Here is a 22,264-nt window from a genome sequence, read left to right as displayed (position 1 = left end):
ACCTTGTAATCTTTGGGATGCTGAAAACTTACATTTTCACTTACTGCTAATAAGCATTAAACCATTCTTGATGGTTATTGCCATAGTGTTCTTCAGTAAACACTGACTTTGGAGGATTTACATGTATTTAAATATTATTCTTCTTTCCTCCTCCCTCCCCCTCACCCCCCATCTGGAAAGAATTATTCTGCAATTCAAATGACAATCACTTGACTCATACAGAATAACATGAAACCAAGACTGTCAGTAGATTTATACCACATCCTTTAGGGGTTTAGTTTAGTTTCACATAGTGAAACGTCTAATGGCTTTCATAATTTTCAACAGATAACTTGATATTAGCTATACCACAAACACAGCAGTGGATACACAGCTTCCCATAACGCATAACTGATTTTTTTTTCCTATACTCTGAAGAAAGAAAAACCTCATTATATGCAGAAATAAAATATGCTATTTTTAAGCATATTTAAGCATTCAGCTATTTTTAGTTTTTCCCCCTCCCTAGAACAGCATTATGCAAAAATCAAAAGGTAAGAGATTATCTTGTTCTGGAAGACATAGCATACTAGTCATAAAGATACATGGTTGACATTATTCTAGATGTGAATTTGGAACAATATTAAACTTTAATCTCATTCTATGGTGTTTCATACAGTTTCCGAAACAAATAAACAAACCACTGCTTTTGTGTGTCGTTCCCACCACTTTTTCTTAACTATAATTTTTATTTAAATAAGACACAGGAACTTCTATACCGAAAAAAAAATACAAAACGAAAGCCACACATTTCCTTGTGTAAAGCAATATTGTGTGATAACTTGAATACTGTTCAGCACAGTGGCTAGAAATAACAGTACAACTATGTACAAAACTTTAAACAATATTTGACAAATTTCTACAGCTGGATGTAGAATACAATTGCGATAACTGCTGGGAAATTTACATGGCAAAGCATTAGCTTTAACACATTTGGTTCAAAACCTTCAAATCTGCTAAGAACAAATGTGCAATGTAATTAATATTTAGTTTCTCATGGAAAAAATAAGAACAACATGTAATGGCATTGCAAATATTGTACAGAGTTCATCACTGATCTAAAAAGCACTCATCGTATCCCCTGGTAACCTAACACCAATAACTGAGACTACAATTTCTTATCTGGACATAACCAGAGCATAAAAAGGTCATCATACTGCAATGTTAATCTAGAAAGAAAAATATTAAAAGGAATCGATACTTACATCACGAGTATTTTCTCCCCTTTATCTTCGGTCTATAAAATATATAGTGTTTTCACCTAGGCCTGAGATTAGTAGGGTTAAAGATGGCTGCTGTGTTGCAAGAAGGTTTTTCACACGAAAATGGTTAGAGACAGACCTCTCTCTCCTTCTATATTTTCTGCAAGGGGAGTCAAAAAACAGTGACCATTTTATAGGCTGCAAATTCCATCTTGTAAGATAGTATTAACAAAAACTCAGTAATAAAAAGGAAACAATGCTTTATCTCCAAAGAAAGCACATATTTAGTGAGTAGTTATTGGTGGCTCACTCTCACCCCCCTCCAATCTCATCTTCAAAAGAAGAAAAAACCATAATGGAGCAAGTTTAAATGCTCAGTAGCTGCAGGCTACTAATCTCTTCAATTCCTGGAAAAGGTGAACCTTATTCTCTTAGGAGCAGACAGCATAAATGTAGTTCCACTGAGCTGAAAGCAATGGAGCAAGAACAAGTTTATTTTGCCTTTAGGGTCCTCTTTGTATCACAGGAAATTATCTCTGAAAGCAATGCTCCTCTTGTTCCAGTACAATAGAAGAGCATCACTAACCCATTCTTGCCGTGTACTATTTTGAGAAAGTGTCCAGCCTGCAAAACCAGGATTATTTTACAAGGATTTTTTTTTTTTATTCACACTTAAGAAGGGGGGAAAACACACTTTTACACACACAACTTAAGTAACTGAAAGTTACGGGAGAAGCTTTGATTAAGTAACATGAACTTAAAACTATTGTTTTCCCCACCCCTCTTAGAACACCCACTTGCTACTTTTGGACTTTAATCCAAACACAATTACTCACTACATAAATAAAATGCTGCTCATCTAACACTGCTTGACAAAATCTGAAAACCTATATCCAACCAGCAAATGAATGAACATTTCCAAAAGAGAAACTAAACATTAATTTGACTTTTAGACGGTAACAGTAGCATTTCACATCCTTAACTGCCAACAAGAACGTGAGAGGAAATCCCCATCACCCCCTGTGAAACCTGAAACAATTTCTGTCCTTGAACAAAAACATTCTTGTCTTTCAAAATCCTCTCATACACAACGTGGAATGTTTCTCATGTACAGCCTAGTACTGAACACTTTATTTGCAACAGTTTAACAGTCATTAACTGAGCAACACCTGAAACCTTTAAATGCCACATTTTTACATATATTGAAATGACAGTAAATGCAACGGTTGTTTTACTTGTAAGCACATGACAAAGTGATATACATCACAGATTTGCTGGTTCTCCTCATGTTCACCCATGTCCAGGGTCATCGTTCTCCTGGATCTGAATGCACTTATTCCAAGAAAGTGGAATGTAATGAGGAAATATTAATGCATAAAATAAGGAAAGGCAAAAGAGTGATGTTCCCTCTTTAGCTTTGTAGCTGTAAAATATTTTATATCCCAATATGATATACATTCCAAGTTACCTGAGTTTACACTTCGAGAGAAGTACCTGAAGCTAGGCCATAGGGTGGGCACTGTGCAACTGTTGTGGCCATTTTTTTTTTTTTTTTTTTTTTGCATTGTGTGTATTACAGAAGTTAGAAACATAAACACCTGGATCAATTGTAAACATAATCCTGAAGTACAGTATTTTCCATAGGACACAACACAGCAAGACATTTTCTATTCAGACAGGCAACTTTTTTTTTTATATATATATAGAGCTTATTTATACTGTAGAATTTGAAACAGAACACAGGACACAGTACTAATCTGGTCAAACATACTATGAAATGCATAGTCTCCACTTAAAACGCTTAATGATATATGGATTCTGCAGGCATTACTGCTTTCTCACAAAAAATGCTGACTATGAATTCTGTCCCTGCCAAGAACAGCGTCAAGATATTTTTTTGAATGCTGCTAAGTATTCCGTGTTGTTCTGAAAGGTTGCCACCTCATGCAGATGTATCTGAACTATTATCTCCTCAATCCTTGTTTCAGGGCAGAGGCCTGCTCCACCTTGGTCTAGATTAGCACGTAGCTCTGAGAAGAGGAATGGTCTTCAGTCTGAATTTCTTGCAAAATCGGCTGCTGCTGTTGGGACGGTTGCTGTACCGGGACCTCTGTGGAGTCCATTGTGCTGGTGTCATCTGACAGAGATGAGAAAGAGACCCGAGAGGAAAGCTGCTCAACAGTCAGGGTGCTCAAAGCTGTGCTTTGACCAGAGTTTGGAGAGTTCTTCAGCGTCAGGTCTGAAGCAGGAAGGAGGGGGCCCAGAAGTTTTACAGGACAGAAAGCTGATCCGGTTGGGATGAAATTAACCTTGTTTTTGTCAGGACATGAAAAGAGAGGGGCTGAGACAGGCTGACGAGACCTACAACAAAAAAAAAAGGTTATATACCTGGCCAACCAAGACGTTTTATACGTCATGAACTTTGTGGTTCTACACGTTGCTAAAATGTGAATGACAAGGAATGGGATTAATTGGACAGAGGGGCAAACATCTTCCATATTGGTAGTCAGCTAACTGATCCACAGCATTAAAAATAGTACCGTCACAAAAATGACTTGATAATTACTGGATAAACATGCAACTTCCAGCAAGAAAAATCTGCAGTACATATGCACATGAAAAAGTGCCGAGGTAATTTAGAATGGCACAAATTCTTCTTTAATAAAAACAATGCAGCAACACCACATTTAGTCATATTAAAACCCTTTGAGAACCTCCATGAAACAGACCTCTCCTTTCCCATATTCCATAATTTGTCTGGAGGCTTCCTCCACAACCCAACATTGCTCCTTCAACATCCAGCAGGGAATGAATGCTGTTAGAGCAAGAAATGTCCCCTCCTTTATTCTTTCATCCACAGGAGCTAAGCATGCAACCTCGACAGCATGTGCTCAAATACTGCTGGGTCTAGGGGAAAAAGACATGATGTCCGAGAGTTTAATTTCCCATTTCTTGCTCAGCAAAAATATTGAGCGAAGTCTATGCCATAAGTATACTACCATCTAGAAACACTTTACATGTGTTTCATTCCATTTTATATGTTTTATACGTATCAAAACATAACCTACGCTTGAAACTGGTGGAGAATTATGACGAGAGGTTTTTTTTAAGCCACGAACATTCTAAAAAGTTAATAAAAAATATATGGGAAGAGTTTTATAAATGCTTAGGAAATTAAATGTACCTTATCTTTTCTGCTTGGATTTTTGTTGCCTTTTACAAATGCACAAAAAGAGTTCAAGCATAAAAGACTCCATTTCCTCTTCAAACCAATGTGAACACTTCAACTTCTCTTCTGTACAAACTCTAAGAATAGTTTGCTCCTGAAAAACTCATCAGCTGGAATAGTTTATTCATCTGCAGTCGAATAGGCTCAGTAAACAGGTTTACTGCTTTGCAGATACCAGCTGATATAAAAGGCATTACTTACGACATTTCCTCAAAGACCTTCACTCGCTCACATCCCTCTGGGGGCTCTCGTTTGAACATGTAGCTGTTGTTTGGTTTGGGAGATGAGGCATACTTGGGCAACGGTGAGCTACTCCCACTGTCTGAAAATTTAAAGCAGTTATATTACTAGAGATTGAGAGTGCTTTTTAATTAAATTCGATTTCCAAACAAGATGCCTTTTTTCACAATTTAGCCACTATGCCGGTTTGCTTCTACCACAAAGCTTCCTTTATTGCAGGCTATTTCTAACACCCTTGTATAGCACATTTCTTCTGAATAAAAGCTTCAGTGCAGCAGTAATCTATCACATAACAACACATAACAGGAGGATATTTTTATCCAGAACACTGCAATCAGAACAAAGCAGAGCTGTGATCCTGGAAACAAATACGTTCTTTATTATGTACTTCAAAAAACACAAATGAACAAGGTAATATGCATAATACATGCAGAAGACTTATGAGTGGTAATGATAATACACCTTCTCACTGTATAAACACAGTTATTGAAAATGTGTGTATACAGCATGCATCTTATTTCAAAACATAATTCTTCACTGGAATATTGACCTCAGTCTCATGAATAGTTCAGAAGTTGCAAAGAAACAAAGCATGTTTGTAACACAGGTACTGAAACTTCATCATTACAGTGTCCTACCTTCCTGGCTTCATGATTGTGAAGTTGTTTCGGTATTCAAAATAAAGTTTCCACAATTCAATTCTCTCATCACTACTACCTATATGATATAGGTATTCTTTGTAACTCTAGCTATCAGTGTATATTTTACTAGACACACTTAGAACTAAAGGTGTGCAGATCTAGGACACAAGGCAATAGGCTGATTTCTTTTACGTGTCAGAAAATATAAGAGAGAAGGCTCAACTCTGGTAGTGACAAGCACAAAAGTTTGAAAAATAAAGACTATGAAAAGGTTCACTTTAAACACTCATCTTGACAACATGATATTCAATGCATTAAGGAAATAGAGTATGTACAAAAATAATTACTCACAGAAAATTAGCTTTCCGCAGTGGCTTCTACCTTTTCAAAGAGCAACATCTACCTCAGGCTAGTATTAGTGGCTCCCTATTCTCTGCTTGGGCTTACAATTAAAAAAATAAAATAAAATTAAATGGCAAGGTTAAAGAGGATCCCCCAACTTACAAACACACCTTATTTGGAGAGAAATAACTGCTCTTGCTTTAGCTCCTTTTGCATCTTTCCACAGATGCAGGGTACCTGACCATTTTTAACTCAGATACCTTTGTTTATTCTGCTGTTGTTCATGTGTGCCTTTTCAGCAACAGTGGAAAACCAACCAAACCTTCAAGCACTATGATCTAGATTCACTAAAGCATACAAAGTTGCCTTTAACAGCTTGCAAACAGTAACTACATAAACTTTTGTGACTCAAATACAAAGGCTAATCATTAGAGGTTTTGAAACGTCTCTGCTTCCTCTTATAACAAGACACAAATCAACTTCAATGTCACACCTCCCTTTGGAAATTTACTATGAAAGATATGAGAAGAAAACACAGTTGAAGTGAACCTCAGCAGTGTATTGATTATTCAGCTCTTTCCTGCTGTAGAGTAAACACAGAACTTCTATTTACAGAATTTTAGGTGTTAACTGTATGAAGGCAGAAAAAGCTTAGAGACAATGCAGATATTTGCCAAGCTGGGAGCATGATGGTCCTGTTGGCATCTTTCCACTGTTGGCCCACACAGCTCATTCCAAACACAGAAATCATTAACAGAACCCAGACAGTTTGTTTCCTCCTTCTAATATTTAAAATTGAAGATCCAAGTTTCTATTTAAAAAACTTGAGACATAAAATGTGCTACTGTTCATTCCACGAAATAGTGGAAAACCGTGGAAGTACATCCAAGGAAAGAATCGAACGGAATTCAAAGTTAAGTCAGTTCTTGGAAGATTCAGAGTCTTGTCTAGCCAGTTCAGTTTTCAATCAAGTTTTTGGTTTATTTAGCCCTGTCTGGCTGAAACTTTCTGTATAAGACAGCTGTTAAACAAGTAAAAAAAAAAATTATATTGTATGATTCAACCATCTGTTCCTGTCTTTACCCTCCCTGATTTTTAAAGTTTACTAAGTTGTTAGCTTTTCATTTTGACCAAACGCACACCACACTACTATTTGAAAAATACATGTGGTTATTAGGAGGCTCACCTATACAAGCTTGGTGTTGGTTCTACACGTACAGCAGCAATGTGAGAACGGAAGGGTACTGGGAAAACAGGCCATGAGCTAAAGTGACAAGAGGTGGAACTTACAGCTTAAGCCAGTTTCCACTTGTGTATTCTGTAAGCTCTTAAGTGCTAAACTGACCTTATTAGTCCTTAATGACACTGCAAATGTGTATTCTCAAACTGTGCTATTAACACATCTTTTTACTGTCTCAGAGGCTGCAATGCATGAGCCTTCATGTCAGAGGACATGTCTGCATCTTCCACGCTTCCACCAGTAGGGTGTGCTTTGCTGGCATATTTCAGTCACCTAATCAAATTTCATTAAGATGACAATGATTGAAGATTAACAGATGTAACCTTTAAAGCAAGTTTTGTTACCATAACCACATAGCAGACAATATGGAGCCTTATTACACAGAATTTCTAAACATAAATATTCAAAATGGATATATTCTGGTATCTAGAAAATGTTTAAGGTTGTGATTGAACACTAAAAATACTATTTTAACCAGAAGACTTAATACCACAAATTTCAGCTTGCATATTAGAGCAACAAAGGAGGCAAACTAAAAAAGAATCTGTAAAATAATTTTTTGAGTAACAAAACAAGGGAAATAAGAAATTTTGCCAGTGAGCCTTGGGATTTGTTTAGATAGATAGGTTCAAAAATACCTTCATTTCTTAAGATTATCCAAAGACTTTACATACACTTTTCATTTTAAGAACTATGAATCAGATGCCCAGAAGTTAAAAAGTATCTTCAGTTCATCTTCATGAACATGTTGCTTGTAACAGCCTGCTAGCAACAGTGGGAATACACAATGCTACACAAAAGCACCTAATGAAAATCCCTGAGAAACAGGTTATACTATCTATTTTTGTACAAAATCCCCAAATTTCATCTGCTTATACCTTAGGATGCCTTTGAACTTTACCTCTGTCACAACTGCTACGTAAAACCGTGAATTATAGCCTCATGGACCAGAGTTATCATAAAACAGATCTAATGAAACCTGTAGCTTTAATGCAGCAAGGCAGTCACTTACCTTGCAATAGGCTGATACTTGAAAACAGATTCATAAAGCCAGATGCCATTAAAATACCTGCTCTCCCACCCTTCCTTCTCTGCTCTAATCAATACCATTTAGTATCACTGCTCTGTTCGGAGCAGTATTGTGGGCCTTTTCTGAAACTTAGCTTTCACTTTCTTTTGAAAAATTCAATAGATTCAGCAGCTTCTTGCAGAAATGTAAACCAAACAGCTGATACAGTCCAAAGAGCAGCTGTGAGGGCCTCAGGCCAAAGCACAGCTTTGCACAAGAAATAAAAGATGCTTTAGAAATGTAAAGCAGCGCTGTGTCTGTACAGAGTGCTGGCTCCTCTCACTGCTCATGTCTCAGTCAAACTACTAACCTTCCTTTCCTATTCAGCAACACACTCAGGAGCATTCATAAAGCTGGTAATTATATTTTTTAATGGTAAAGCCAAGTTATTCCCCATAGAGAGGAAAATAAAAACTCAACTTGAGAAAAGCAACAGAAGAATATCTTGAGTTTAAAATGTCTACATTTGGCTATACAATGCATTTTTCAAAACTTAACAGGCCTCAAAGCAAACTCACAAGTTTTATTCCAGCATCACAAAAACCTTTAAAATGAAGGTGTGAAAAACTTTGTGAGTTTTGTTTTATAATGCAGTTAACAGCCACAACAATATTAATAAACTGTCTCTCAAAACTTGCTACTCTCTTATAATTTCTACCTATATCCCTAATTTATTGGTAATTTAACTATTTTGAAGATAACATCTTATTCAGAACAACTGGCCTGTGGGGTCTTAATGATCTGAGAGTAAAAGGTACCTTTCTGATTGTACTTTTACAACCTCTGAACAAATTACTTTCTCTTGGAAAACTGCTACATGCTTTTGTAGTTTCTAACTAGAACAAAGTTGTGATGAGCAGTTCCAGCTTCTATCTTTCATAAGCACAGTATTAAGTACTTTAATTAATTCAAAAATGCCATTATATTCACTTTACAAAGCTTGCTCTTTATCACCGTCACCTATATGCTACTACTAAAGCAGACTTTTTGTAGACTCCCAAACCTAGCATTAAAGCCAGTCTTAAAACCAAAATCCACGAATACATATCTACTCATTGTGAAGCTCAGCAATAAATTTTATTCTAATTTGCTGTTCAAAAAATCCAAGACAGGAGACAAAAATCCTTGAAAAGCATTAAGAAGATTAGATGGACCATCTCAAACTGTCTTCACTCGCTACTGTCAATAAAGTACCGCTGAAAATTCCAATTACTGTGTTAACTGAGTACTAACTGCAGAAGGAATTATTCTTTTCATTTCCTTGCTTTTTAACTTGTATTTGTTATCTGGACACATATGAACAAATCTACCTGTCAAGACATTTCCTTGTGTGCTAATACTTTAGTGGATGTGTCTATAGTGATTCAGTCTTGACAACACATTACAATTCGCATGCATACTATAAGAAAGAGAAGGGGCGGGCTAATATCTGTTATTTTTGGAGCATGGCCAACTATTATGTTGAGTTAAGACTGTTACTTTGATGTTGTTAACTTACATACATGCACACACACAGCCCGAATTTAGGATTTGGTCAAGTGGATTTGTTTTCCACTACTTCCTTATAAATCCAAGATGGGAAAGCAATATTTTTCAGAAACCACGAAAAGCTAGTATTTCTCCTGCTGCCTTCCCCAATCTTATTCCCAAATTACTTTAAGAATTATTAAATAGAGAATATATACAGAAAAAGGTTAACCTTACTTATAACCTCAAAATACTGCTATCTTTAGCTCATTAGTAAATCTATGCTAAATCTGAAAAGTTTTCATTTCCTCTGTGAAACTTACTACTCTCAGCTTGCATGTTTTACCCAAACCCTGCATCCCTCCAAACTAAAGTCCATGTTTCCAGCTAGCTGACCAGAAGCCCAAGCATAATTTCATTAGTAAACAATCGTCCAAAACCAGTCTTTTTACACTGGTGCCTATATTTTCATACTACATGTTCTGTCAGTAACTCTTAATTACTGAAACTCCCGTTTACTCCCTCTACAAAACCAAATGACATTTTACAGACTTTGAAAAAAATGCAGGATATTGACATATAAACACATAAATTATTCAGAAAGTTTGGGTTGTTAGGAAATGTACACAGAGAAGTAATTACTCTCCATCAGATTGTTCAAACTCATATCTGAGCTCCTCACCAAGTAACTTCAAGTGGAATATACGGGTTCAGAAGCAGAGTACTTTTAAAAGCAGTCCAAAACTTCATCATCACCATTTTGATCACCCATGAAGAATATATAGTCTACCACAAACCTTATGGAAACCTTTTTTAAACATAAACATGTTACAGTCTGAATTCTTCACGTTAGAATCTTCATAAATAGTTAAGACTGTTTGCTGTGCTCCTCTGACGTATTTATGGAAGATGTTTGTGAAGTTTCACAAACAAGAGGGAAAAAGATATGTAAACAAACAAAACCAATTTTAAGATAAATCCTCAATCCCTCCACAACCATCGAACAAAAACAAAAACTGATGTAATGAGTAAAATGAAGGTAGTTGTAAAAGCAGGACATCACATGCCTCCCATAGGTAAAGGCGGGCCATTCTACTCTCACCTTTATCACGGTCATAGAGTAAATCTTCTGTTGAGCAAGGACTCCCATCCTGAGATTCAGGAGGGCAAAAGGGAGAGACACATGGTGAATGACTGCTGCAGCTGCTGCTGCGCTCCTGGACAGACGGAGTCTGAGTGTCAATGCTTCGTGTACTACTACTACGATAGTGAGCAGGTAATGGGGCCCTTCGACCATCAGGGATATCCAAAGGCTGCAAGAGAAACAAGCAATTCAGGTTACAGAGAAAAGATCAAACTCCTAAGCAGTGTCAGCCTGTAGCACTCATAACTGAAGTAATGAGGTGAGGCCTTAAGAACAGCAAACAAGCCACTTTTGAAAGAACCAATTTTACACAAGAAAATAACGCAATCTGTAATGGACACAACATACATTAATTACTCTGAATGGTGGGACAATGTGCAGATGTTCCAAGCCAACTATATCCTTTTAATGCAAAGTTAACACCAGAATGCACTTCAACACATGCTAGCATTACATTTTTACATTTCTTAATGATAGTTTAAAAAAGCAAACCTCCCCAACAAATAGATCTCTAATTATACTTAGTAATACAATTTTCAATAAAGGTCACTGTTACTTTGAAAGTAAAACAAGTACCCTGACAGAGATCACATTTGGATAAAAGGGAAAGTAGAAAACGTCAAATACAATGGCATACTATTGCTGTAACACCAACTGAATTACAATTATAACTGAAACCATCCAAGTTTTTGCCAGTAAGTTGTCATTTTCTAGCACACCTCTACATTCCATCCTTCACTTCTATAGGTGACCTCTAACAAAATGGCAACTAAGTAGATGATGCACAGGCTTATACAAGGTTCACAAGCTTTGTCTTGAACTAAAGCTAGTAAGCACTGCCTGCTCCTATCAGCCTAGTTGGCACCGGCCAGAGTGATCTTGCATTCCGTTCTGCAATATACTGCGTAGACATGTTCACAGTAGTAGACTGGCACGCTCTACTTACTTGTCCTTCCCGGTGGAAAATTAGTTTTATCATAAAGACAGCACTGCTTTAAATGTAAGAAATCAAATGAGAATTACAGTTTTGCTTAAAAGGGAAGGGGAAAAAAATGCCTGCAAGTTTTAAATACCATTTTTATCCTCACTTCAGTGAGGACTGTATTCAAGCCATAGAGAACAGCTTAAATGTTCTAGCTACAAAAAAATAATGTCTTTTTCCTTCTCACTTCAAGTGAACATTTTTATTTGATTGCCGCCTTCTTCTTCATATATTCCAAAACTGTAACAGCTTGTTCCAGAGTCTAAAATTCAACCCAACACTTTTGCTATCAATGAGGACATAAAACCTATTCACCGAGTATCGCATTCTCTCCTTTTCAGCAATAGTCTTATCCAGAAAACCACCACATATTATACAAAGAGGCAGACATGGCAGAACAGGAAGATCCATTTCTTCTTATGAGCCTTCCAGTTAATACCATTTCACATTTCAATTAAGAGCAAAGAAACACACTATAAAGAGAACATTACAGTTGCTACATCAAATGCTGAAAAATTTGGACACAGCTGTGTGGTCTGTTCCAACAGCTCAGTTCACATTGCCTATGTGTTACAACATGACTACATGTTGCTATTCCCATCACCCCCAACAGGCCATGACTCATTCAATGCACAAGATAGACCTGAAGCATTATATCATTTGTTACACAGACAGAAGAGAGGTAGAAAACAAGACTGAAGCTGTGGAAAGAAAACAGTCTCACAATTAACATAACCAAAAAAATAACTGCCATACAGAACAGCATTTTTATTTTCCATCTCTGCCACAAAAATTCTATAAGATGCCAGGAAGTCATTTGAACCAACCTCTCTCTTTTATGATATCTTTTCTGGATGCTTAGTCATATAGGACTGATTTGCAAAGGTCTTCAATGTTCACAGATGCAGGAGGAGACTATGGGAGCTACACTTTAAACTCCTAAAATGGCATGCAGTATCCTGAGTTACCTGAAGAATCACATTATAGAAACCTGATGGATTTGTGTTTCTCCATCCATAAAGTGTATATAATATCATCTTTCTTCTCACACAGGTGTGATAAAAAGAACAAAATTTCAGACACTCTCCTATTATATAGAAGCAAAACCCCAGGAAGAAACTCAGATTTCTGACTTCAAAGCAAGGTTTAATAGTGAGCATTAGGACACATATCTAATGAGGAGAAAACAAGAACACCAAACAGCTACTTGTTAAGTGCATATACTATGTTGTACGTAACAGGTAAAGCAAGGATTCCAGGGAGGGAAAAAACCAGTAAGTGATCACATAATTAAAGACTTCAGGATAACACAGATCTTCTTCCAGACCTGGAGGAACAATGTAATGTAGTCTTATGTAGTATATCCCAAATCATGTATTTCAACCTCCACTGAATTAAAAACCGAAGTACAAAAAGTTTTCCATATTTTTAGACGTGCCTTTAAATATACACACAAGTAGAAAAAGTTCAATATTTACCACTCTTTCCAAGTAAAATAACTTCTAAGGCATAGAAAATGCCAGCAAATATTTCAGATTACTGTGCTTCTGTATTTATCTTTTCCTTACTATTGAATCCAAATTTTGACAAGTGCAAAAAACTTCATGAAAATATCAACAGAAAGTATTCAATTTTTTATATGTATTAAACCTGATCAACATAAACAAGTATTGTAGAAGTTACTTTCCATGAGCCATGCCTAAACTATTCTAAAAACTGAAGTCCTCACAACATTACAACATAAGAAATCAGGTAACTAATTTGGTACAGCTGCTATTAGTTTTCATAATCCTCAGTGCATGGGAACCAACTAGAAATTACTGCATTCTATATGCTGGGTTTGGGGGTTGTTTGTTGTTGTTTGGGTTCTTTTCTCCAAGAGTATCCAGTCATGTACTAACCTTATGCCAAATGCATTTTGACGGGACACCTGCCAACCCCTATAGGACAGCATGTTCTTGGACACAGTTACATACTACCCTCATCTCCCTGCAAAGGTAGGGAAATGCTCAATTTGACAACAGCAAGCATTTCTCAATACACTGTTAAAATTCACCACATTGTTTTCAGTATCAATCTTTTTGCTGGAAAAAAACCACTACCACCCTACTTAGTATCATCAGGAATGCTACTATGGTAGAATATACCAATAGAAGCCTTAAAAATAATGTGTTCTTCATAAGCCTTACATCTATTTGGGAGGCAACATCTTGAGAGCAAAGCATTCCATGCTTTTGATTTTAAAACTGTTCTCTAGACTGGAACACAAAGGCAGACATAGGAAAGTGCTTCTTCCTTCTATCATCAATGAAGTCATCGATGCATTAGATAAGGTGCAAGTGCAAAAAACCATAAAGTGTCCTGAGAAGGAACACTTGGAAAAAAACAGACTTTTCAGATGAAGGATATGAAGATTTAAGTAAGGATCACCTGCATCTGTGCAAATTTATTACAGGATTAAGTTTTCTGATAGGTACTTAAAACCATCTTGCTATCTACTTCCAGAAGCATTAGAAATCAAAGAAGAAACACTTTAATCATTTTACTTATATTGTTTGATAGTCCATCAAAATTGCTTCACTTCTAATGACTTATGGTATACTTGAAAGATAGTTACAGTAATATTTTTTCCTTAATAGAAGGCCCATGAACATGTCCATGTCCTGCTACAAGGCACTTTTCATTACTTTCAGAATGTATTCTGTAAGAATTCTTACCCCCCACTCCCTACAATAAGTCCATCATCTTATTGTACCAAAGTCTGCAACATTTGTGTTGTGAAGTCACAGTGGAACAAAGAACAGAAGCCTGTCACAATTTCACAAAAAGCTGATTCCCTCTTACAAGGCATAGTGGGAACAGAGACACACCATCACAACTTCCTGAAAAGCTAGTCAACAAGTTATAAAAGAGGAAGGAAAATATATTCAGGATCTTTGAATAAATGCATTAGAAAATGAATTAAAGTTTATTAATAAATCTGAGGAAAAAGAGGTGATTAAGAAGTGACTCAAAAAAGCCAACTTTAACTTAGTTCTACGAAAGAAAAAAAGAGAACACCTTCATCTAAGCAAGCAAGATGAATGATCTGAAAAAATATACACATACATGGCTAAACTAAAAAGAATGAAATATTTGGAATGTTTTGACCACTTACAATGCAACCCCTCTAAGAGTTATGTTCAACTAGATTATTAAGTTAGTGACATAATGACATCACTGCATCATCAACTATCTTTGTGAAACGCAAAAATAACAAGACTTATGTCTACAGTAATTATTTTTACTTTTATAAGTAACTGTATTTCACAAGTACAATTTCTACTATCATTAAAATATTATTTAAAAAAGCAAAGAGCGTTTCAAAAAACTAACAGAACTAAGTCAGCATGAGAGAAGACAGAAGACGTATTCCAAATCAATTTATATATATTTTTTAAGAAGTAGGATAACAAAAATTCAAGTCAGCAAAAGGGAAAACAGAAAGTATGTAACATCATACCCTACAAAACCAAAAAACAAGTCTAAAAAATAATTTAAACTGATTTGTGTATCTGAAGACTAAGCAAGGAAGTATGAAACTGGGAGGAAAGTTTCACTGGTTACCCATTTTAACTGGGAGCCAAATTTAAAAAGTAATTCAAGTAATATCCATAAAACTATCCATAAAACTGCTTTAACCTTAAGCTTATTTTTGTCCTATATATCACGTAGTCTGATTTCAATATATGAATTAAGAAGTAGTTTGTTAAAAAAAAAATCCCAAGTTTATACTGAAGAGATGAGAGACTAATAGAAAAGAATTCAAGAACACTAGACTAAGATTTTAAAAGTTAACAAAACTAAAATGCATTTTATCTTACCTGGGACAGCCCAAACATGGTTATTGAAATGAAATGGAAGAAAACAGAAAGCTACTAATGTAGAACCTAAATTTGAAAAAAAAAAATTTTTTTTTTTAATTACATAGTGAGCTGCACCCAAAATAAAAGTAGTATTCCTTCTCAGTGTTGTTAGCAGGTTGTACGTTATTCCCCAAATCTTTCCTGGCAAATTAATAGTTTCACAATTGGGCACCAAGTGTTTTATGCAGCTGGATAGATTGATTCACATGAAAATTAAGGTTTGAACATGCACTGTTAAAACTGTGAAGTAAATGTGGAAACAGGTTAAAAGAAACCAGCTGAAAATCTAGATGCACACCAATCTTACAAGCAAGTCTATAGAGTAATTTATCCTTCACACATCACCCAAAGCAATCAACTACCTTTGACCACTATTTTAAAATACTTTCTAAAAATACAGAATGTTACAGCAAGAAAGAATAGCAGAAAAGTGAAAGAAAAACAAATTGTTTCACTAGCAGTGAAACTAATGAAGTTTGGTTTCCTATGGTTTATCTTTTGTTCAGTAATTCCTAACCCTTAACCTAACTGCCCCAACTCCCCCGGGCTAAAAAGAAGCTAAATTGTTGTATTAGGGTACAGTTCACCAGCAGTAAGATTGAGTAAATTACTGTTGTTATGATCTTCCATAAGTAAGCTATAAGATCTAGTAAGCTCAAAGACAGTACTAGGAGTCCCACTTTAGGTCCCACTAGACCAGACTTCACAGAAATTAACAGTTGCATAGCAAGAAACAACCCGGTGCCCACAAAGATGGACTTGACTTCAAGGGCAGTGTCTAATTTATGACTTTCTTTTGTGTCCGAAGACTCTCCCCAGCTAGATGTTTGGAGGAAGGGTTCACTATTGCCTTGGTTGTGTAAACTGCTGAGCACCTCTGGCCCCAATCCAACAATGCACTTAAGTATGTGCTTAACTGTTTTGCTGGATCAGAGCCAGTACATTCAGTAACTTAGGAGACCAACTTCTGCATCCCAAGTAATAAGCTGTTAAAGCCCAAGGACATTTGTGAAGATGATTTGTCTGATAAATAAATTAAATGTCCTCTAACCATAGGAGATTACAACCCTAGTCATAGCAATATCAATGGTGGCACTGCAATAAGTACCTTTTTATACTCTCTTCGAGGTGGTGCAACAAGGTTTATTGATTTGGGCCTTCTGTTTCATTCTGCATGTTTGGTTTTTTCCTTGTTCCCCTGTTATAACACACACCCCTTCTAAAGGGTTGAGACAGCCTTAGGGAAGCAAACTTAGCATACAACTTCTACTACTACAGTATTTCATTCTTAAGACTGCTCTGTCCTCACAACTAAGTCTCTGGAGAAGCCAAGACTATTGCAAAACTTTTTAAGTTTACTGCTGAAATGAACAACTACCAATATCAGGTTTTGGAATCTTAAACCCCTGACTAAAGTTTTATAACTGGACTTGTACATTGAATTGCTATTACATGCCCATTCACAAGAAAAGAACCTACATCTTAGAGCACATTAGAAAAAACAGAGTAGAGTAGTTTATTCCACAGCAGAAAATTTTCATTGGCTATTTAGGAAACAGTGGCTGTAAACCAAGTATTTCACATTTTAAGTGTCATCTAAGGACTTCAGTGCTCCTCAATGACAATTCCAATGTTCCAGTTCTCCCACATAAGTAAAGCTGCCCCGTTTGTCAGTATTTCCATACGGAGATCTCCCATGACAGAACACAGTGGTTTCATGGAAGTAAAATGGTCTTCCATTCAGTTTATGGAAGAAAAGCATTAAAACCAAAAAGCAGAGCATAGCACAGGAAACTTAAGTCTTGCCTAAGAAAAAGAATGCAAAATGAAGCAAATAAATTAATCTCCTGGGCTCTAATTACTTACTACTGTAGCCTGATGTATCTCAATTTTCAAGCACTTGCATTTCGCACAAAAACTTTCAAGTTCTCTACAGAAAGGGCATTCTAGACAAAGTATGTTTGGCCAGAAGCCCTTTAAAACAAACAAAAAAACCAACCCCAACAAACACCACCCTAAAACACTGAAACAAAATTTTCAAACAAACAGTTCTTTGAAGAAAATTATTTGTAATTTCAGCCACAAGGAAGGTTTCTCACGAGGAAGGTTTCCCATGAGTTTATAGATTACAAAGAAAAAACAACCATGAACACATTAATATAAGCTTACCTTGGATACTTCTTCTTTTCCACTGTTTTCCTTAATGAATACTTTTTCCAGTTCAGGGCTTATTCCTTCTACATTACACGGCACACGTGAAACAGTTGATTTTGGCACTGAAATGTTTGACAGTGGCATAGGGACTGATCTGGAAATAGAGGCCTAGAAGGTAGAGAGCAACATGATTTGAAGTTGGAAAATGGAATAAAGACAGAAGTCTGAGAACAGTACTAAAAAACCCTAGAAAGTAAGAAGCTGTGTATTAATTTTGCCACGTAGACCACCATCTTTACTTGGCAAATTTAAATAAAAAGAAATGCTTGCATAAATCAAAAGCCACTAAAATCACCTCTACTTAACTCACAGAAGTGTTCTATAATAAAAGCATTCTACTACTTCACTTATCAGTAAGTAGGCAGGTATAGGTACTTTCCAGAAGTATAGACTACAGAATATGCAGTAAGGGGATGGGGAGTACACGGGGTGCTGATGCTGGTGGTTTAACTGGGATCCAAAAGGCATTTTGTAATATTCCTAAAGCTTAACCACTCAACTGAAATATTCACTTAATGCACTTTTATTCTCTGTTGGTTGGTTTTAGTGAATGAAAAATAAAGCATTCGTTCTGAACTTTTAATTTCACTAGCTTATAGCTTTTCAGAACTTTATGTCAAAGGTCTTAAAAGAAATCATTTTGAGTTTAAGAATCAAGCACGTAAATAAATACAAGTATAGTTTTCAGAAAAACCTGCTGGAGTGAAGGTCTGTTACCAACAGGAACATTCACAAGAGTGCACATACATCTTGCGCAGTCAACCTCAAAAGCTTTACCTTGGCAGCAGCTGCACAGCACAGATGCACCTATGCTGACAGCCATGAACAATGTTCAAATTCCCAATATATGTTCTCCTCTTGTTCATAGAATCACAGGATGCTTAAGAAAAAATGTAAAATATTTTTTTTCGAGTTCTTGCCAAATGAACCTTGCACAATGTGCAGCTCCAAAGGTGCATGTCACTTGTGTGGAGGCGTTCTCTGACAAAACACACTGCTTGCAGGATGGCTTCTCACAATGGTGCCAGAACCAAGAACTTCACTGGCCTCGTCAGAGAACACCTTCTTGAGAAATCAAAAAGTTGAACAAGCCATGACAAAGTGAGCTCCAAGTACTGATGAATGTTCCTTCAAAGCATATGTCCCAGGTGGATTTCAGTCTGTGTCATACTAACTGTAACTATAAATAGTGGCACAGGTACCTGCAACAGCTTACTTTGAGATGGAAAGCAAACCCCTTTTCTATGCAAAATGTAGTGGGACCCTTTGTTATAGAGACATAAAAGTTTCAGGAAGAACATAAATTTCCTGTATGTCTTTATCACAAGATTAGGTTTTAACCACAAGATTTTATCCAAACAGAAGAAGGAACATAAAGGATCAGCCATGGCTCAACCTCTTCTTTCTAAAACACTAGCTATTTAAAAAGGTAGTCAGGAAATACAATGACAGAACCAACATTTCAGGAGTTCAAATAGTGGCCTGTTAGTAACATGGGGTCCAAGTTAAAGATCCAAGGTGAAATTTAATCAGGACTCAAATGTCTGCACTGTCAAATGAGACATGATTAACTCCTTTCTACAAGTGGCTTAAGGTTCACGAAGTCATTGACTGAACCTTGCCTGAGCTTTAGAACTCATAATTAGGTTACAATTTCACTGGCAGTTTTTAATGGCTAGAGCAGACACTGCATGGGGCATCCTCCATTGCACCCTGCTGAGAACCTGGTTCATGGTCAGGTAATTTGGCCAGGTAATTTGTCCGAAGCTATTCTTCATATGTGTCAGCATCTTTATAACAGGAGAAATATAGATATACTCAGAGCACGGGCAATTTTTTCTAACTTTGTGAAACAGGAAAATGACCTGAAAACAAAAATTGTCTTAGCCAGGCTAGTGTTAAAAAGATCAGATATATGAGAATTTGCCTAAACTCACACATCACTTTGAAAAATAGGTAAGTAATAAGACAACAGAAAACAGAAGCTGTCAGACTAGGAGCCTGAGCTTAACCTCTCAGAGAGGAGGATACCAAATGCATAGACCAATGGTTGGACAGACATCCTGTCATCACAATGCCCATTGGTATAGAACATAAGAATGGTCATCAACATAATCTGGACATAATATTTTGCATCCTTAAGATTATGTCCAATTGAGGTTTTATAGTAAGTCACAGTGTCTGGAACAAGAACAAGCTGGTGATTGTAGCAATTTTTCCATTTAGTATGATGGAAACTCTCAAAATATACTGTTAACAACTGCACTGTAACATAGCCATTGCAACCACAAACTCTCATGCTAGAAGACAGGATCCTGTACTGACAATGATTCTGGACTACCATAACAACCAATAGGTATGCCGTAGACAAAACCATGAAGAAAGAGACTTTCATCCTGTAGTGTGACAGATCCTCTAGTCACCAGTCACCAGGGACGGGGTACTGTGGCAAGCATCATCTTGATTTCAGTTGAGTTTAAATTCAAGGTGAACTATCACTTTCTTTTTAGAAAGTAAACACCACAATATTGTTTTCCTCAATGTGATGTGGACATTGCCTCTCTGGCCAGAACTGACCAATAAGCAAAGGCAGAAAGATTCTTAAAATGGGACAAGGAAATAAGATTTTCTCTCAAACTTCTGGTGATACAGCATTGCTGTCTTTTACTGGTGAATACATGGTAAGGTGAATTACAAGTCTGTTTGTTACAAGCCAGTTAAGTGTTCTGCTTGCTGCTCAAAGACTGATCAATTGTTTGGCTGCCAATCCAGACTACTTACCCTTGGTACTTTCTTTATTTTCTATTTTTATGGGTTTTTTAACCAGCTCAGATGAAATTGGGTTGTGAAACTGACAAGCAAATACCTTCCAGAGGAGCAGAGACTTTTGAAAGTGTACCACAGAAATTAGTCTTGGAAGCAAGTATGTATTCCTGTAAACACAGTCTTAGCTGGCCATGCTCAGAATTTTTACAGCATCTTAATATATTTTAGATACTATCCTGCTGCAACCTTCTTTCTTTTATTATATGACAACTATCAGATAAATTTCAGTGAAGATGCAATGGTATCAGGTTGTTAAGCATTTTAGTGTACCACAGAAGAAAAAAACAAGACAGACAGGAAGAAACAGCAGGCTATTCACCCAACCCTGATAAGGTAGGAGGCTGTTAATATAAGCAACTATCTACTTACCTGAGTCTGACTGATTGCTATATGGTTGCCATGGAGAGGTGACTGACGTTCTTTCTCTTTACTGTGACGACTACTTTGCTTACTGCGCTGAAGCTGCTGTCTCAGTTTGGCAATCTGCTGGAAAGAAGTTCAGGTGACGTGATAGTGAGTTATCGAATGGATAACTGCTCAAATCTTCACATATAAAGTGAATCACAGACATTTTAAGTCCTCTTTGGAGGATTTTACAAGCATATGGGATTGCCTTCCCTTGAAGCATGAGCATTAAAGCTTCTTTCTATTTATTACTTTCTTCAAAGTATCTGCCCTATTCACCAACCTGAATATGACAGCAGGCTTAGTTTAATTACTAAACTTCCTCATTTACAAACAAGCACTGTAATAACTGATGCAAACAAAAGTAGTCAGAATGACAGTTCATAGCAATTTCTGGCCTAAAACTGGTTTAAACTGGGGACTATGAAGCCTACAGTTTAATTTCTTTGATCTTAAATCGAACCAAAGTTTTCCAGTGATAATTCATCATAAAAGCAAAGAGCCTTCACAAACAACTGGCAATCAATATGCATTGCTCATCTTTGAGAACTTATTTAATAGCATTTCCCTGCAGGCTAAATTATCACAGGTTTCTTCGGGCAGACAGAATTATCTTTTCTGCTGTCTGCTGCAAAGATGTCTAATCAAAAGTTACATATTTTAAAGGTCAAATGCAACTAAAGCCATTATGCATTTAACCTGCTCCTTAACAAGAAACCAAAGAATTTCATTTTGGGATTCCTTATTCCTCCTGGATAATTTGTACATGAAAGAGAGTATTTACATCTATAAGCATTATCTCAGAAGTTTAGACTATGTGCAAATTCACACAACAGGTACAGACACTTCTTAAGACCGGATAATTTTTTCCTTTGGGCTCATGCTCAGCACACTGGCATATACGGCAAAGCATGCACGGCCCCATTTCATTTTTAACTCAGCTAGAGATACAATTTTTAAAAACCTGAAGGGCAAGTAAGGAGAATTGAGTGAATGCACATGAAATTCATATTTCAAAGAACTTCATCAGTCCATCAGAAAGTAACCTCTCCTTCTGAGTGACAGTTTACAAGTACACGCACTCTGTGGTTAACTCCAAGTAGTTAAATATATCACTAGTGTTCTTGCAAAGCAACTCTGTGGTAGAGAATCACTTCACATCCCTCTTCACAGTATCAGAGATGACACTGCTTGGTGAAGAGGTTTGGATGCAGCTTTGCTCCAGGCTATGGGCTTTTCTTTGTGATGTTTCTGGTATCACTCACAAAAGAAGGATCCACCTTTAAGGCTTCATATCAAGTCTTGCCACAGCTTGTTAC

At 36.5% G+C, this 22,264-nt stretch overlaps 1 protein-coding gene across 5 annotated transcripts in view; it reads right to left on the bottom strand.

Annotated features, from left to right (window-relative positions):
* Positions 1–611: 611 nt before the first annotated feature.
* GLCCI1 (glucocorticoid induced 1) overlaps positions 612–22,264 on the bottom strand; it is a 57,910-nt gene continuing 36,257 nt past the window's right edge. The window contains exons 4-8 of one of the 5 annotated variants that reach the window (XM_075049834.1): positions 20,910–21,026; positions 17,670–17,822; positions 10,572–10,782; positions 4,672–4,792; positions 612–3,602 (exon numbers count right to left, since the gene is read on the bottom strand). In XM_075049834.1, coding sequence (XP_074905935.1) covers positions 3,254–3,602; positions 4,672–4,792; positions 10,572–10,782; positions 17,670–17,822; positions 20,910–21,026 — 951 coding nt within the window. In that variant the 3' untranslated portion in view covers positions 612–3,253. Of the gene's footprint in view, positions 3,603–4,425; positions 4,793–10,571; positions 10,783–17,669; positions 17,823–20,909; positions 21,027–22,264 lie in introns of all 5 variants that reach the window. The other 4 variants (XM_075049841.1, XR_012653374.1, XM_075049850.1 and 1 more) reach the window with 4 other exon arrangements.

This window comes from Buteo buteo, chromosome 2 (genome assembly GCF_964188355.1).
Source record: "Buteo buteo chromosome 2, bButBut1.hap1.1, whole genome shotgun sequence".
NCBI lineage: Eukaryota > Metazoa > Chordata > Aves > Accipitriformes > Accipitridae > Buteo > Buteo buteo.
Note: the sequence above shows the minus strand (reverse complement) of the source record. Positions and strands in the feature narration are given on the sequence as shown.